Source organism: Oncorhynchus clarkii, chromosome 2, assembly GCF_045791955.1.
Source record: "Oncorhynchus clarkii lewisi isolate Uvic-CL-2024 chromosome 2, UVic_Ocla_1.0, whole genome shotgun sequence".
NCBI classification, from domain to species: Eukaryota; Metazoa; Chordata; class Actinopteri; order Salmoniformes; family Salmonidae; genus Oncorhynchus; species Oncorhynchus clarkii.
Genome location: NC_092148.1, coordinates 6,996,723 through 7,013,105, shown reverse-complemented (window position 1 = coordinate 7,013,105; position 16,383 = coordinate 6,996,723). Strand labels below are relative to the sequence as shown.

Below are 16,383 nucleotides of genomic sequence, written 5' to 3'. Positions count from 1 at the left end.
GTGTGTGTGTGTTGTGTTTGTGGTGTGTGTGTGTTTCGTGTTAGCGTAGCAGGCAGGCTTTTGGTCTCCCAGCAGCAGCTGAGGAAGGAAGAATGAAAGCCTCTTCTCTTCTTCCTCCACTCTATCCATCAGCAGGCTGGGCTGTGTGTCCTGTTGTGGTACTCCTATCAGTTCATCTCCTCCTTGTCTGTCCACAGACGGCCCGTACCCACCCGTCTGCCTCTCTCTCTCTTTTTCTCGCTCTACACTCAGCACACATCTGACACAATCAGCCCAGCTGCCGAGCAGCCATTTGTCTACTCCTTTACCCGCTCGGCTCTCCTGCCTTGGCATGTTTTCCTTCTCTGCCATCGCTTTTCAATGCCCAGCTGGCTGCCCGCTGCAAAAACCAGGCGCTCCATAACACTCAATTATTGAATAATAGATTCATTTTGCTATGGCTGTACTGTGTTGACAGTTCTCATTAGCTAGTCGGCACAGTTAGCCCGTTAGCGCCACACGGTATCTCTCTCCCACCGCTGAGCGGCATGGAGCTGAGAGAGCCTGTCCTGTCAACCCTGTCGTGGTTCTGCATAAGCTCGGGGAGTCATAGATTCACAGCCGGGCTTCACATTCAACATGCACCTCCTAGGAGAAGACAGGGGCACCTTGCAGATAGTAGGACTAATGAAATGCTCCTCCTAGGAGAAGGCAGGGTCACCTTGCAGATAGCAGGACTAATGAAATGCTCCTCCTAGGAGAAGGCAGGGGCACCTTGCAGATAGCAGGACTAATGAAATGCTCCTCCTAGGAGAAGGCAGGGGCACCTTGCAGATAGCAGGACTAATGAAATGCTCCTCCGTGGAGAAGGCAGGGGCACCTTGCAGATAGCAGGACTAATGAAATGCTCCTCCTAGGAGAAGGCAGGGGCACCTTGCAGATAGCAGGACTAATGAAATTCTCCTCCTAGGAGAAGGCAGGGGCACCTTGCAGATAGCAGGACTAATTAAATGCTCCTCCTGGGAGAAGGCAGGGGCACCTTGCAGATAGCAGAATACTGTGGTAGTCATGCTGGTGAAGTGTGCCTTGAATTCTAGATACATCACAGACAGTGTCACCAGCAAAGCACCCCCACACCATCACACCTCCAAATGTGGACTCATCAGACCAAAGGACAGATTTCCACCGGTCTAATGTCCATTACTCATGTTTCTTGGCCCAAGCAAGTCTCTTCTTATTATTGGTGTCCTTTAGTGGTGGTTTCTTTGCAGCAATTCAACCATGAAGGCCTGATTCATGCTCTGAACAGTTGATGTTGTGATGTGTATGTTACTTGAACTCTATGAAGCATTTATTTGGGCTGCAATTTCTGAGGCTGGTAACTCTAATGAACTTATCCTCTTTAGCAGAGGTAACTCTGGGTCTTCCTTTCCTGTGGCGGTCCTCATGAGAGCCAGTTTCACCATAGTGCTTGATGGTTTTTGTGACTGCATTTGATGAAACTTTCAAAGTTCTTGAAATGTTTTGTATTGACTGACCTTCATGTCTTAAAGTAATGATGGGCTGTCATTTCTCTTTGCTTATTTTAGCTGTTATTGTCATAATATGGACTTGGTCTTTTACCAAATAAGGCTATCCTCTGTATACCAACCCTACCTTGTCACAACACAACAGATTGGCTCAAATGCATTAAGAAGGAAAGAAATTCCACAAATTAACTTTTAAGAAGGCACACCTGATAATTGAAATGCATTCCAGGTGACTACCTCATGAAACTTGTTGAGAGAATGCCAAGAGTGTTCAAAGCTGTCATCAAGGCAAAGGGTGGCTACTTTGAAGAATCTCAAATATATAATATCTTTGGATTACTTTTTTGATTACTACATGATTCCATATGTGTTATTTCATAGTTTTGATGTCTTCACTATTATTCTACAATGTAAAAAATTGTATGAATAAAGAAAAACCCTTGAATGAGTAGGTGTGTGAAAATCTTTTGACTGGTACTGTGTGTGAGAATGCCAAAAAAATGAGGTCCCAGCCGCCACTCAAAGATTGTCATTGTCCCACAGTCGCTGGACTCTGGTGGCATCTCAAACACTTGGGGTCAAAATGTGGATATATTTTTGTCATTTGAGTAATGGAGACGGTGTGGAGACGGTGTGGAGACGGTGTGGAGACGGTGTGGAGACGGTGCAAACTTTGAGCTGAATGAGCCCATGTCTTATGTAACATGATGAGGTGTGGAGACGGTGCAAACTTTTAGCTGAATGAGCCCATGTCTTATGTAACATGATGAGGTGTGGAGACGGTGCAAACTTTGAGCTGAATGAGCCCATGTCTTATGTAACATGATGAGGTGTGGAGACGGTGCAAACTTTGAGCTGAATGAGCCCATGTCTTATGTAACATGATGAGGTGTGGAGACGGTGCAAACTTTGAGCTGAATGAGCCCATGTCTTATGTAACATGATGAGGTGTGGAGACGGTGCAAACTTTGAGCTGAATGAGCCCATGTCTTATGTAACATGATGAGGTGTGGAGACGGTGCAAACTTTGAGCTGAATGAGCCCATGTCTTATGTAACATGATGAGGTGTGGATACGCCCAATACTATGTTGAATGAGCCCATGTCTTATGTAACATGATGAGGTGTGGATATGCCCAATACTATATTGAATGAGCCCATGTCTTATGTAACATGATGAGGTGTGGATACGCCCAATACTATGTTGTCACCCATGTCTTATGCAACATGATGAGGTGTGGATACGCCCAATACTATGTTGAATGAGCCCATGTCTTATGCAACATGATGAGGTGTGGATATGCCCAATACTACGTTGAATGAGCCCATGTCTTATGCAACATGATGAGGTGTGGATACGCCCAATACTATGTTGAATGAGCCCATGTCTTATGCAACATGATGAGGTGTGGATACGCCCAATACTATGTTGAATGAGCCCATGTCTTATGCAACATGATGAGGTGTGGATATGCCCAATACTATGTTGAATGAGCCCATGTCTTATACAACATGATGAGGTGTGGATATGCCCAATACTATGTTTCCATATGTCATCAGGTAGCTTGTCACCCGTGTCTTGCTCCCATGCAGATTTTGTATTTGCCAAGGAAGGCGGATTAATATTCTGTATTATGTCGTATAATCTGGAGATTGTGCCCTTCAGATACGGGTTAAGATCTAAGCACCTCTCGACTGGACACTATGAGGGCTCGAGTGGAAATGAAGGGAAATGTTCTTTAGCAAAGCTGTGAGTTTGCAGGTACCTAAAAAAGTGGCTATTGGGAATATTATGGTCAACCCCCAGAGTATCGAATGAGACTAATGTGGTGTCAACAAATAGGTCACAAAAAAACACCAGACCATTCCTATGCCAGAACTGGAATGCCGTGTCAATCTGTGATGCTGGGAAGAGATGATTAGATGTTAATGGAGAGAAGCAGCTTGTTTAAGGCTAAAGTGATTACGGAATTGGGACCAGATCTTAAGGAATTTCTTGACAATGGGATTCAAAACATGGGTGCCAAGGTTCATGGGCAGTGGGGAGCACAGGAGAGAGACAGGAGAAGTTAGAAGACTTGACTGTAACTCCATGATGGCCCAAGTTGGACCATCCTTATTTTCAAATGTAGAAACCCAATAAACACATTTTATATATATTTGCTGACCAATAGTAGTGTAAAAAATTGGGAATGCGTCTCTCTAGATATACCTTTCTCATTTGTGGATTTGACTTATTCCAAATTAAGTTGGAAGTGCAGCTGTCCAGTTGTTTGAACATCAACTTTGGCAGAAAAATGGGAATCATTTGGAATAAGTACAAAAACATATGTGGTACAGTCATGTTAACAGAACCGACCTGCTAATGAAATGGGAAGAGACGACCACCTTATGAAATCCTGCTTAGTGCGCTCCAGGACTGTTTTGAAGTTGTTTCAACAGAGCCTTAAATGAGTGTGTGACCTTTAATCCCAAATACGTAAAGACCTGATGCTCCACCTTAAATGGGAAATTGTCATACCCAATACCTTCTGCTAACTGATTATTGGGGAAGAGCAGACTTGTTCGCTTTAACTTTTAACCAGATAATGTCCAAAACCTTGTAGCATGTCCAAGAGATGGGGTATAGACTCCACAGGGTTATAGATGTATAGAAGAAGATTGTCTGCATTTAAGGACACCTTGTGAGTTATGTTCCCCTTAATATTCCCTTAATCCTCTCCTCCGCACGCAGGCCGATAGCAAGAGGCTCACTAGCCATATCAAATAGGAAAGGGGATAAACAACAACCCTGCCTGGCCCCCCTGTGGAGAGGAAGTAGCTGGAGGTAACAGTGTTGGTGCGAACAGAAGCCACTGGGAATCTTAATCCAGGAAAGGAATGACGGGCCAAACCCAAATCTCTCTGTACTGTAAATTGATATTCCCTCTCAACCTGGTTGAAAGCCTTCTCATCATCAGGAGAGATGACGACCTCTGGCTGTTGAGTTGAGTGGACAGAATAGAGAACGTTAAATAGCTGGCTCATAATATAGAAAGATTGTCTACCTGAGATAAATCCGGTTTGGGCCGAGTCATTGTCTCTAAACGGCACAAGAGGACCTTAGTGAGAATTTTATAATCACAGCACAAGAGGCTTATAGGGTGGTATGAGCCACAGTCTAGGGGATTCTTGTCCTTTTTAAGCAAAACCAAAATAGTCGCCTGGGTAAGTGTCTGGGGCAGTTTCTGATTAGAAAGGATGTCATTGAGCTGAGGATAGGGGACAGTTTTGAGGGGACTGGTTTATAAAATTCAATAGGGAAGCCATCAGGCCCAGGAGCTTTACCGCTCTGCATGGACTGGATTGCCAGAGTAGCTTCCTCATCACTTATTTAGGCATCCCATGTTAGTTTGTTCATCAGAATTGAGGCAGGGGGTGTCCAGAGTGTCTAGAAATGCATGTATACCAGATGTGTCAGGACGAGCCTCTGACGAGTAAAGAGCAGAGTAGAGTTGCTTAAATTGATTGTTGATTTCTTTGGGAAGTTAAATCAGCTGCAACACAGATTTCAGGTTTGGTGCTGCTAGCAGCGGATTGTTGAAGCTGGTGAGATAACAAATTGCCAGCTTTCTCTCCTTGTTCATAAAATGTCTGCCTCGACTTAAACAGAAGCTGCTCCATTTGTCTAGTGGAAAGCTTGTTAAATTCCAATTTGGTGTAGCAGTCTCTCTTTGTAGAGTTCAGGAGTCGGAGAAGAGGCATATCTGTTGTCCACATCTAGAATGAGTTGAGATGGCTCCAATAAGCCTTTAGTGTGCTGTTGTCATACTCTGTGGGGGTCAGAGTCCGTGTCAGTGTCCGCTGAGCCCGATGCTTTAGTAGAGGCCTGCTCTTTTGTGACACGTGGCCGTTGTTGTTTCGACATTTCACAATGAAATGGACAAAAATTTCAAGAAGAAAATTGGGTTTGACTCCTAATAAAATGTTACTAAATTAACACGGTAGGGGAGGTGTTCGTGAAATATTAATAGTAAAATGTTCGCCCTTGTCACGACTTCCGCCGAAGTCGGTTCCTCTCCTTGTTCGTTCGGCGGGTCGACGTCACCGGTCTTCTAGCCATCGCTGATCCACCTTTCATTTTCCATTTGTTTTGTCTTGTTTTCCCACACACCTGGTTTACATTCCCTCATTACATGACGTGTATATAACCCTCTGTTCCCCCCATGTCTGTGTGTGGAATTGTTTGTTGTAAAGTGTTTGTGCATTTCTAACTGGTTTGCGGCGGGTTATTTTAACCCGTATTTTGTTGTTTCTGGGTGCAGTTTGTTTTGCCTAAATAAAGTGCTCCGGTTGTTACCTATGTCTGATCTCCTGCGCCTGACTTCGCTGCAGCCAGTGATGCACCTCTTACAGCCCTGGACAGGAGCACCAAGAAAATGTGTCTTCACATGTTGCTGCTCACCAGCGCCCCCTCACAAGTCACTGCTTTAATGTTAGCAGAAAACAACGGGGTGTTTTCCAGGGTCAACTCCAAGGTTCTTTGCACTCTGGGAGGGTGACACCGTGGAGATGTTAACCGTGATGCAGAGGTATTGGAGCGGGCAGGCCTTCCCCGGGAGGACGAGCAGCACAGTCTTGTCAAGGTTAAGCTTGAGGTGTTGGGCTGACATCCAAGCTGAGATGTCTGCCAGGCATGTAGAGATGCGTGCCGCCACCTGGGTGTCAGAAGGGGGGGAAGGAGAAGAGTAGTTGAGTGTCATCTGCATAGGAGAGGCCATGTGCCGATATGATGGAGCCGAGTGTAGACTGGCAGAGAGATGCTGCTAACAGATGATGCTACTTAATCATGGATACTTCATCCTCTACTTAATCATGGATAAGGAGATTATTCAATAAACACACGTTGCTATACATTGGTACAGTAAATTAGAGGAAGATGGCAGTGTGTGAGATGTTAATGTATTAGGTGAGTGAGAGGATTATCAGTGCAGAATGAATCTTTGTTTTGGCTCCACTTATACTGACTGAATGCTTCTGCTGCATAGTGACAATGTTGAATGGTTACTCATTATATTACTGTGGAGCAGCACAACATGTAGCACCTGCTCAGTGGAGAATGTATTCAGAATGCTATGGAAATGGGTTAGCTGTTAGCTACGGGAGAGTCTACCTTGTGGTGTGGTGGCGTTTTGCAGGTATGTCAAACGGTTCGTACCTCTGTTTGTGTCAGTAACTGTATTTTGTCTGCATGTTGCATCATGCTGGAGCGCAGGGCTGGGGCCCTGTGAATTATAGGTGTGAGTGTCAGAAAGCTTTCAGGTCCCTGGCTGTAATTGCTACCTAGCAGAACAGGAAAGAGGAAACCCCTCAGTCTGTCAACAAAAGCCCCGCTCCCCGCCCCCCACCTCCCCCTGTCAACCAATAGGAATACCACTTCCACTCCGGGGCTCGACGTTCGTCCTTCAAAATAGGGGGCGACTTCCTCTCTTTCCTCCTTTACCCTTCTCATTACAGGAGGGTCACTTGCGAGTGACTTTATGAAGTCAGCATCATTATGCACCAATCAGGTCCTTTTCTGAGGAATGTGTTGACCCAGCACTAAATATAACCCTGGTAATTAGAGCTATCTCTAGCAGCTTCCCTCTCTCTGTCTCCGTCTCTGGCTGTGCTAGTGGCCCACTCCAGATCAGGCTCACGAAAACGCAGGCAGGGGAAAACTGGTATAATTGGCTTCTTTTAAGAGAGAGAGAGAGAGACCGAGAGACCGAGAGACTGAGGGAGAGTGGACGAACGTGGCAGGGCCGGTTGTGTGTGTGTGTGAGAGAGAGAGAGACAGCCAGTGAGTGGATGAGATGAGTTTTCTAATTGGCCAGTGTGGAGATAAGGGACCCCTGGGAGTGCTGTGTAGTGCCGTGCGGAGCCATGCACAAGGAAGTAGAGTAGCAGCACAACAGCCAGTCTGCTTGTTGTGTTTTAGTACACTTAGTGTCTTTCCATGACACAGACTGACCAGGTGAATCCAGGTGAAAGCTATGATCCCTTATTGATGCCACTTGTTAAATCCATTTCAATCAGTGTAGATGAAGGGGAGGAGATGGGTTAAAGAAGGATTGATACATGGATTGTGTATGTGTGCCATTCAGAGGGTGAATGGGCAAGACAAAATATTTAAGTGCCTTTTGAATGGAGTATGGTAGTAGTTGCCAGGCGCACCGGTTTGAGTTTGTAAAGAACTGCAAAGCTGCTGGGTTTTTCATGCTCAACAGTTTCCCATGTGTATCAAGAATGGTCCACCACCCAAAGGACATCCAGCCAACTTGACAACTGTGGGAAGCATTGGAGTCAACATGGGCCAGCATCCCTGTGGAACGCTTTTAACATCTTGAAGAGTCCATGCCCCGATGAACTGAGGCTGTTCAGAGTGCAAAAGAGGGTGCAACTCAATATTAGGAAGATGTTCCTAATGTTTTATACTCTGTGTATATTGTATACAGTGCACAAAGTATCTGTTTCTCTGAGGGGTTTATTCAGACCTACAGTCAAGTATCTGTTTCTCTGAGGGGTTTATTCAGACCTACAGTCAAGTATCTGTTTCTCTGAGGGGTTTATTCAGACCTACAGTCAAGTATCTGTTTCTCTGAGGGGTTTATTCAGACCTACAGTCAAGTATCTGTTTCTCTGAGGGGTTTATTCAGACCTACAGTCAAGTATCTGTTTCTCTGAGGGGTTTATTCAGACCTACAGTCAAGTATCTGTTTCTCTGAGGGGTTTATTCAGACCTACAGTCAAGTATCTGTTTCTCTGAGGGGTTTATTCAGACCTACAGTCAAGTATCTGTTTCTCTGAGGGGTTTATTCAGACCTACAGTCAAGTATCTGTTTCTCTGAGGGGTTTATTCAGACCTACAGTCAAGTATCTGTTTCTCTGAGGGGTTTATTCAGACCTACAGCCAAGTATCTGTTTCTCTGAGGGGTTTATTCAGACCTACAGTCAAGTATCTGTTTCTCTGAGGGGTTTATTCAGACCTACAGTCAAGTATCTGTTTCTCTGAGGGGTTTATTCAGACCTACAGTCAAGTATCTGTTTCTCTGAGGGGTTTATTCAGACCTACAGTCAAGTATCTGTTTCTCTGAGGGGTTTATTCAGACCTACAGTCATTTAATTGTCGAGAGCCATTCATCCTATTACGTTTCACTATGGCAACTGAAGCTTTCTGTTGAGATCTGGATAGCTTCCCTGAACTGTAAAGGACAATGTCCCGCCTGTCTGCTTTTCTGCCTGGTGTTTAGGCCATTCACCACAGTAATTATATTGTCTGTGGCATAATGCAAGGCATTGTGGAGATATTCATGAGTTATCTTCAGAAATGCAGAGTGAGAGAGAGAGAGAGAGAGAGAGAGAGAGAGAGAAAGAAAAATAGAAACACTGACAAATGTCTCCTTCCAAAAAGCCTGGAGTGGTAAACACAGATAAACAGTCTTGCTGCCTCAGGTCACCACACAGTCAAAACACAACACTTCCAGAAGAACCTTGTCATTCATGGAGAGGCTTGAATATAGCCACACACACACACACACACGTGTACTCTACCCACACACAGACCTTTTCCAGCGAGCCCTTCATTCTCTAGTATGGCCTTTGTGTGTTTCTCAGCAGGCAGGCAGATAGATATACGGACAGACAGACAGGAAGACAGGAAGACAAACAAACAAACCGATGGACAGGTAGGCAGACAGAAGGGTTGTTGTCAGGTACTCTCATTAGCATGGTTATAACCACTCCCATTTCCAGGTAAAAGACACTCTTAAGGGCCTCCCGAGTGGCTCAGCGGTCTAAGGCACTGCATCGCAGTGCTAGCGGCGTCACTACAGACTCGGATTTGATCCCAGGCTGTGTCTCAGGCGGCTGCGACCGGGAGACCGATGAGGCGGCGCACAATTGGCCCAGCGTCGTCCAGGTTAGGGGAGGGTTTGGCCGGCCGGGATGTCCTTGTCCCATCGCTGTCAGCGACTCCTGTGGCGGGCCAGGTGGAGTGCACTGTTATGAACCCCCTTTTCCCAGCAGTCTAGGGGGGGGGAAATGAGACCCTAACATATCTCATGCAAATCACAACAGTGAAAAGGAACAGTGAGAACTAACAGAAATCCACAATCCACATACCATCTAACACTTTAGGTTTATTGTCAAACACACGGTAATGGGGTGTGGGGAAAAGGGGCTGAGCTGGACCCAAGGAAAGAAATAATAAATATCCCAAAACCCCTAAGCCAGTCTTACTGGGTAAAGAACTGCTAGCTAACTAACCAATAAAATACAGAGGGTGGTCCACCCAGTTCTAACTGGGGTAGAGAGAGAGAGAGAGAGAGAGAGAGAGAGAGAGAGAGAGAGAGAGAGAGAGAGAGAGAGAGAGAGAGAGAGAGAGAGAGAGAGAGAGAGAGAGAGAGAGAGAGAGAGAGAGAGAGAGAGAGAGAGAGAGAGAGAGAGAGAGAGAGAGAGAGAGAGAGAGAGAGAGAGAGAGAGAGAGAGAGAGAGAGAGAGAGAGAGAGAGAGAGAGAGAGAGACTGGGAAAACAACTGACTCCAAGGGATGTGATTGGGTAAGGGAAACAGGAGGAGGTGTGTCTTCAGATTGATATGACTGATGATTGCCACCTGTTACTAGGACAGAGGAGAAATACAAATATCCGCACGCTGACACGGTCGCCAGGTGTACGGTGTTTCCTCCGACACATTGGTGCGGTGGCTTCCGGGTTAAGCAGGCATTGTGTCAAGAAGCAGTGCGGCTTGACGGGTCGTGTTTCGGAGGACGCATGGCTCTCGACCTTCGCCTCTCCCGAGTCTGGGAGTTGTAGCGATGGGACAAGACTGTAACTACCAATTTGATATCGCATAATTGGGGAGAAAAAGGGGTAAAAAACAAACATACAAAACCAAAAACCACTCTTATTAAAGAAGAGTCTTCCTATAGGGAGAGGAGTGCTGTTGAAGACTGTTTTGTATTATTATTCATCATCAGGATATTATTCATCAGATTGGTTCTCCACAGTACATTGAATATGGACGCCACTCTCACTGGCCCTCTGTCCGTCTGTATGCCTTTCTCTGTCTCCTCTCGCTCACTCTCCTCCTCTCTCTCTATTTCACTCTCCCCCTTCTCTCTCTCTATTTCACTCTCTCTCCCTCTCTCTCTCTACTCCTTTCATCATTTCCTCTGAAGCAGCACTAATGCAGCCATCCTGCCGTAGCCAGTTTGTTGAGCAATCAGACAATATCTGCCCAACATTGAGTTCATTTTTCTGAGGCAAATCTATTCTGAATATATTTAAGCCTAGTTCTTTTCTGAGGATTTTTGTACCGTCCTTCACATTTTTTATGTAAAACTGTGAGTTTTTTTGACTGCATGGTTTATTTTTGTCAGGTAATTTTTGTCAAGGTGAAATCTGCTGCTCATTGTATTCCAGATGACAGATAATGATGTATCATATTATCACTGTCATTCTCTCTTGGTAGATGTACCTATCTATTCAAAGCTGGATGGTTCCACTGAAGACTCAGGTGTTTATTGTGGAGAGAGCGTTGCTCTCAGATGGCAGCACAGGGTTCAACTACCTGCCCTGATCCGGGGTGACCGGTCAGACAGAGAAGAGCGCTCTTGAGAAACTGTCTGAAAAGGTTATTCTGTCTTTAAAGACGAAGCAGATTATTCATACGCTCTTAATATTTCAACAAGGCATGGCAAACAAAGCACTAGACAGGAGAAGGCAAAGGTTTTGTGTCAGTGGAAAGAGATGATATCTTTCTGTTGTAATTGGGATGGAGGAGAAGTATGATTTGTAACTCAGTGATATAACTGTATCATACAGACTGTCTAGAGGGGCATCCATGTGCAAAAAGCACCCAGTTCGCATTTACGTTTTTCTGTCATTATTAGTCTATTTTCTATCATAATATTGCTACCAATGGCAGCATCTTGCGGTTTATATATGATCTAATGTCCTGTATAGATCATACTGGAGGAAGTAGCCCATCAGTCAGAGAGAGCTACTCTCTGTGATGTATCATAAAGGGCCTTCTCTCAAGGCCTGAAACTGGTTCATGTACTTCATCAATGGAAGAGAAGTGCAACTTCATTTTAAGTAGAGTGAGTTGTATTGAGGCCTTGTAAAACACCAGCTTGTTCTTTAAAACTCTGTGTGGTGGAGCCATTGGTTCTTTGTTTATGTCCTCTGGGACCAGCTAAAGCCTCTTTATTGTGTTCCAAATGGTACCCTATTCCCATAGGGCTCTGGTCAAAAGTTGTGCACTATATAGGGAATATGATGCTATTTGGGACACTGCCTTTGTTTGATCCTCTTCATCTTGTGTGTGTTGTGTTTTACTCAGGTCTGGTCATCCTTCATGCTGTGTTGTGTTTTACTCAGGTCTGGTCCTCCTTCATGCTGTGTGTGTTGTGTTTTACTCAGGTCTGGTCATCCTTCATGCTGTGTGTGTTGTGTTTTACTCAGGTCTGGTCATCTTTCATGCTGTGTGTGTTGTGTTTTACTCAGGTCTGGTCATCCTTCATGCTGTGTGTGTTGTGTTATATTCAGGTCTGGTTATCCTTCATGCTGTGTGTGTTGTGTTTTACTCAGGTCTGGTCATCCTTCATGCTGTTCCTTCATGCTGTGTGTGTTGTGTTATATTCAGGTCTGGTCATCCTTCATGCTGTGTGTGTTGTGTTTTACTCAGGTCTGGTCCTCCTTCATGCTGTGTGTGTTGTGTTATATTCAGGTCTGGTTATCCTTCATGCTGTGTGTGTTGTGTTTTACTCAGGTCTGGTCATCCTTCATGCTGTGTGTGTTGTGTTATATTCAGGTCTGGTCATCCTTCATGCTGTGTGTGTTTTTCTCAGGTCTGGTCATTCTTCATGCTGTGTGTGTTGTGTTTTACTCAGGTCTGGTCATTCTTCATGCTGTGTGTGTTTTTCTCAGGTCTGGTCATCCTTCATGCTGTGTGTGTTTTTCTCAGGTCTGGTCATTCTTCATGCTGTGTGTGTTGTGTTTTACTCAGGTCTGGTCATTCTTCATGCTGTGTGTGTTGTGTTTTACTCAGGTCTGGTCATCCTTCATGCTGTGTGTGTTGTGTTTTACTCAGGTCTGGTCCTCCTTCATGCTGTGTGTGTTGTGTTTTTCTCAGGTCTGGTCATCCTTCATGCTGTGTGTGTTGTGTTTTTCTCAGGTCTGGTCATTCTTCATGCTGTGTGTGTTGTGTTTTACTCAGGTCTGGTCATCCTTCATGCTGTGTGTGTTGTGTTTTACTCAGGTCTGGTCATTCTTCATGCTGTGTGTGTTGTGTTTTTCTCAGGTCTGGTCATCCTTCATGCTGTGTGTGTTTTTCTCAGGTCTGGTCATTCTACATGCTGTGTGTGTTGTGTTTTACTCAGGTCTGGTCCTCCTTCATGCTGTGTGTGTTGTGTTTTTCTCAGGTCTGGTCATCCTTCAAATCAAAAATCAAATCAAATCAAATCAAATCAAATCATCCTTCATGCTGTGTGTGTTGTGTTTTACTCAGGTCTGGTGGAGGTGGTCTGCAGTGTCTTCAGCGAGGCAGCCGTTCTGTACGTGGAGAGAGAGGAGAGGCCTGGGAGAAAGAGTAGCCATGATCTCCTGTTGTCTCTACTGGACACTCTGCACAATGTACTGACCAGCACATCCAGAGTAGTGCGCATTGCACTCCAGGTATGCTAAACGTACAGTATGTAGGGCTGCACAATTACTACACTTCACATCGGAATCATGTGCAATATCCATGTCGCAAGAGATCCATATTGCATGCAATACCTTGAAGCGCCACTCAGCCGCCGTGTAACGTCTGTTTTCATCGTTTACTCTGTTTGTCGTCTCTCTCCCTTTCTCTTGGGGCTGCTTCCCACACATACCAAGCCCCGCCCCCTGTCACTCAAGCAGCACAGCTCCTCCTCCTTCCTGTTTAGAGTCGTTCTATGTTTGCACAGCTCCTCCTCCTTCCTGTTTAGAGTTGTTCTATGTTTGCACAGCTCCTCCTCCTTCCTGTTAGAGTCGTTCTATGTTTGCATGCTGCTCTGTTACCCCGTTCCGCTAGTGGAACCCCTCGCCAACAGCCAATGAAATTGCAGGGTGCCAAATACAAATTAACAGAAATCTCATAAATCATATTTCTCAAACATACAAGTATTAAGCACCATTTTAAAGATAACATTCTCGTTAATCCAGCCACAGTGTCTGATTTCAAAAATGCTTTACAGCTAAAGCTCCACAAACAATTATGTTCGGTCACCACCAAGCCACAGAAAAACCCAGCCATTTTTCCAGCCAAAGAGAGGAGTCACAAAAAGCACAAATAGAAATAAAATGAATCACTAACCTTTGATGATCTTCATCAGATGTCACTCATAGGACTTCATGTTACACAATACATGTATGTTTTGTTCGATAAAGTGGATATTTATACCAAAAAAATCTAATTTCACATTGGTGCATTACGTTCAGTAGTTCTAAAACATGCGGTGATTGTGCAGAGAGCCACATGAATTCACAGAAATACTCATTATAAATGTTGATGAAAATTATAGTGTTATGCATGGAACTTTAGATACACTTCTCCTTAATGCAACCGCTGTGTCAGATTTCATTTTTTTTTACGTAAAAAGCATAATCTGAGAACGGCGCTCAGAGCCCAAACCAGCCAGAGCAATATCCGCCATGTTGGGTAGTCAACATTATTCATAAATAGCATTATAAATATTCACTTACCTTTTGATGATCTTCATCAGAATGCACTCCCAGGAATCACAGTTCCACAATAAATTATTGTTTTGTTCGATAATGTCCATCATTTATGTCCATTTATGTCCAATAGCTTATTTTGTTAGGTCGTTTGGTAAACAAATCCAAAAGCGCGATCTGGTCCAGTCGGACAAAACGTCCAAAAAGTTATATTACAGGTCGAAGAAACTTGTCAAACTAAGTATAGAATCAATTTTTAGGATGTTTTTATCATAAAAGTTCAATAATGTTCCAACCGGAGAATTCCATTGTCTGTAGAAAATCCATGGAACGAGAGCTAACTCTCGTGACCGTGCGTCATAAGGCTATGACACTCTGCCAGACCACTGACTCAAAGAGCTCTCATCCGGTCCCATTTAACAGTAGAAGCCTCATTCAAGTTTCTAAAGATGGTTGACATCTAGTGGAAGCCTTAAGAAGTGCGTCTTGACCCACATCCCACTGTGTATTCGATAAGGCTGAGTTCAAAAACTACAAACCTCAGATTTCCCACTTCCTGTTTGGATTTTTTCTCAGGTTTTTGCCTGCCATATGAGTTCTGTTATACTCACAAACATCATTCAAACAGTTTTAGAAACTTCAGAGTGTTTTCTATCCAATGCTAATAATACTATGCATATATTAGCATCTGAGTAGGAGGCAGTTCACTCTGGGCACGCTATTCATCCAAAAGTGAAAATGCTACCCCCTATCCCAAAGAAGTTAATATAAATCATTCTATTTCTATGATTCTAACAGTTCACTCAGGGGTTTTGGTGTATATCGCATGTCAAATCGCAATCGCAATATTTGGTAAGAAAATCGCAATTTTATTTTTGTCCCATATCGAGCAACCCTACCTGTATCCATAATCTCTTTTAGAACAGGCCGGTGAAGGGGAGTCTGTTGTGTGTGTGTGTGTGTCTGTCTGTCTGTCTGTCTGTCTGTCTGTCTGTCTGTCTGTCTGTCTGTCTGTCTGTCTGTCTGTCTGTCTGTCTGTCTGTCTGTCTGTCTGTCTGTCTGTCTGTCTGTCTGTCTGTCTGTCTCACCGACGACCCCAGGTAGACGGATACCAAAGAAGGTGTTTTGAGTGTGGCGCCCGGGGGCACACTGCCTGGAATTGCCCGGCTCGAGAGGACTCCGGAAATATGGTTACCCTCGTAACCACGAGCCTGCTGTACCAGGATACTGAATGTGGCAGGGTGATGTCCATTTCCTGTGTTCACGGGGACACAAAGCGGTATCTAACCGTTTGAGCCAACATCGTGACGCCACAAGGGAACTGCCAGATGATGGTGGGTGCAATAACAGAGTTGCCGGTACCTCTCCTACTGGGACAAGATTGTCCACTGTTTGCGGCCCTGTGGGGGCATGAGCTGAGGAAGAAGGTACGAGCCGGCCGAAGACGAGAGCGAGGACGACCCATCGCCTGTGCGGCCCGGGAGCAAACGGTTGATCAACCTATATCTACGGGTCCGGAGTCGGAGTGGGTGCCGGAACCCAACCCACAGGAGGAAGAGCCCAGCCTCCCCCTCCTCGATTTCGAGGGGCCAGTCGAGACACCCCCTGGGGGCCAACTGAGGGGACAATTCGGGACGGCCCAGTGGGAGGATCCTAACTTGAAAGCCGCCGCAGCCCAAGTGATAGCGGTGGATGGACAGCTACTTCCGGGGGTGAGTGACTGGCGATACCCCCATTTCCAAATCAAGAATAACCTTTTGTATCAGGTGTCGCGCCAACAGGGGGAACTTTGAGAGGTTTTGTTGCTGCCCCGACGGTACGTGGGAACTGTTCTTCAGCTAGCCCACACCCACCTGTTGGGGGCGCACCTGGGAATGGAGAAGACCCGGGAACGGATCGCCGCACGGTTCCACTGGCCCGGGATGAGGAGGGCCGTGGAAGATTACTGCCGCAGCTGCCCAGAGTGTCAAATGACTGCCCCAAAGGCACACTTCCGAAACTCACTGGTCCCCCTACCGATCATCGGGGTGCCCTTTGAACGCATCGCCATGGACAGAGTGGGACCCCTGGTAAAAACAGCACGAGGACACCGGTACATCCTGGTAATAGTGGACTATGACACCTGGTATCCTGAGGCCATTCCCCTACGGGC

At 45.4% G+C, this 16,383-nt stretch overlaps 1 protein-coding gene across 1 annotated transcript in view; it reads left to right on the top strand.

Moving 5' to 3' along the window:
• The window catches only part of LOC139419042 (serine/threonine-protein kinase ULK4-like), a 199,629-nt gene that overhangs the window by 97,369 nt on the left and 85,877 nt on the right, over positions 1 to 16,383 (top strand). Inside the window, exon 30 of the mRNA XM_071168905.1 lies at positions 13,039 to 13,205. Within this exon, the coding sequence (XP_071025006.1) occupies positions 13,039 to 13,205 (167 nt within the window). The remainder of the gene's footprint in view (positions 1 to 13,038; positions 13,206 to 16,383) is intronic.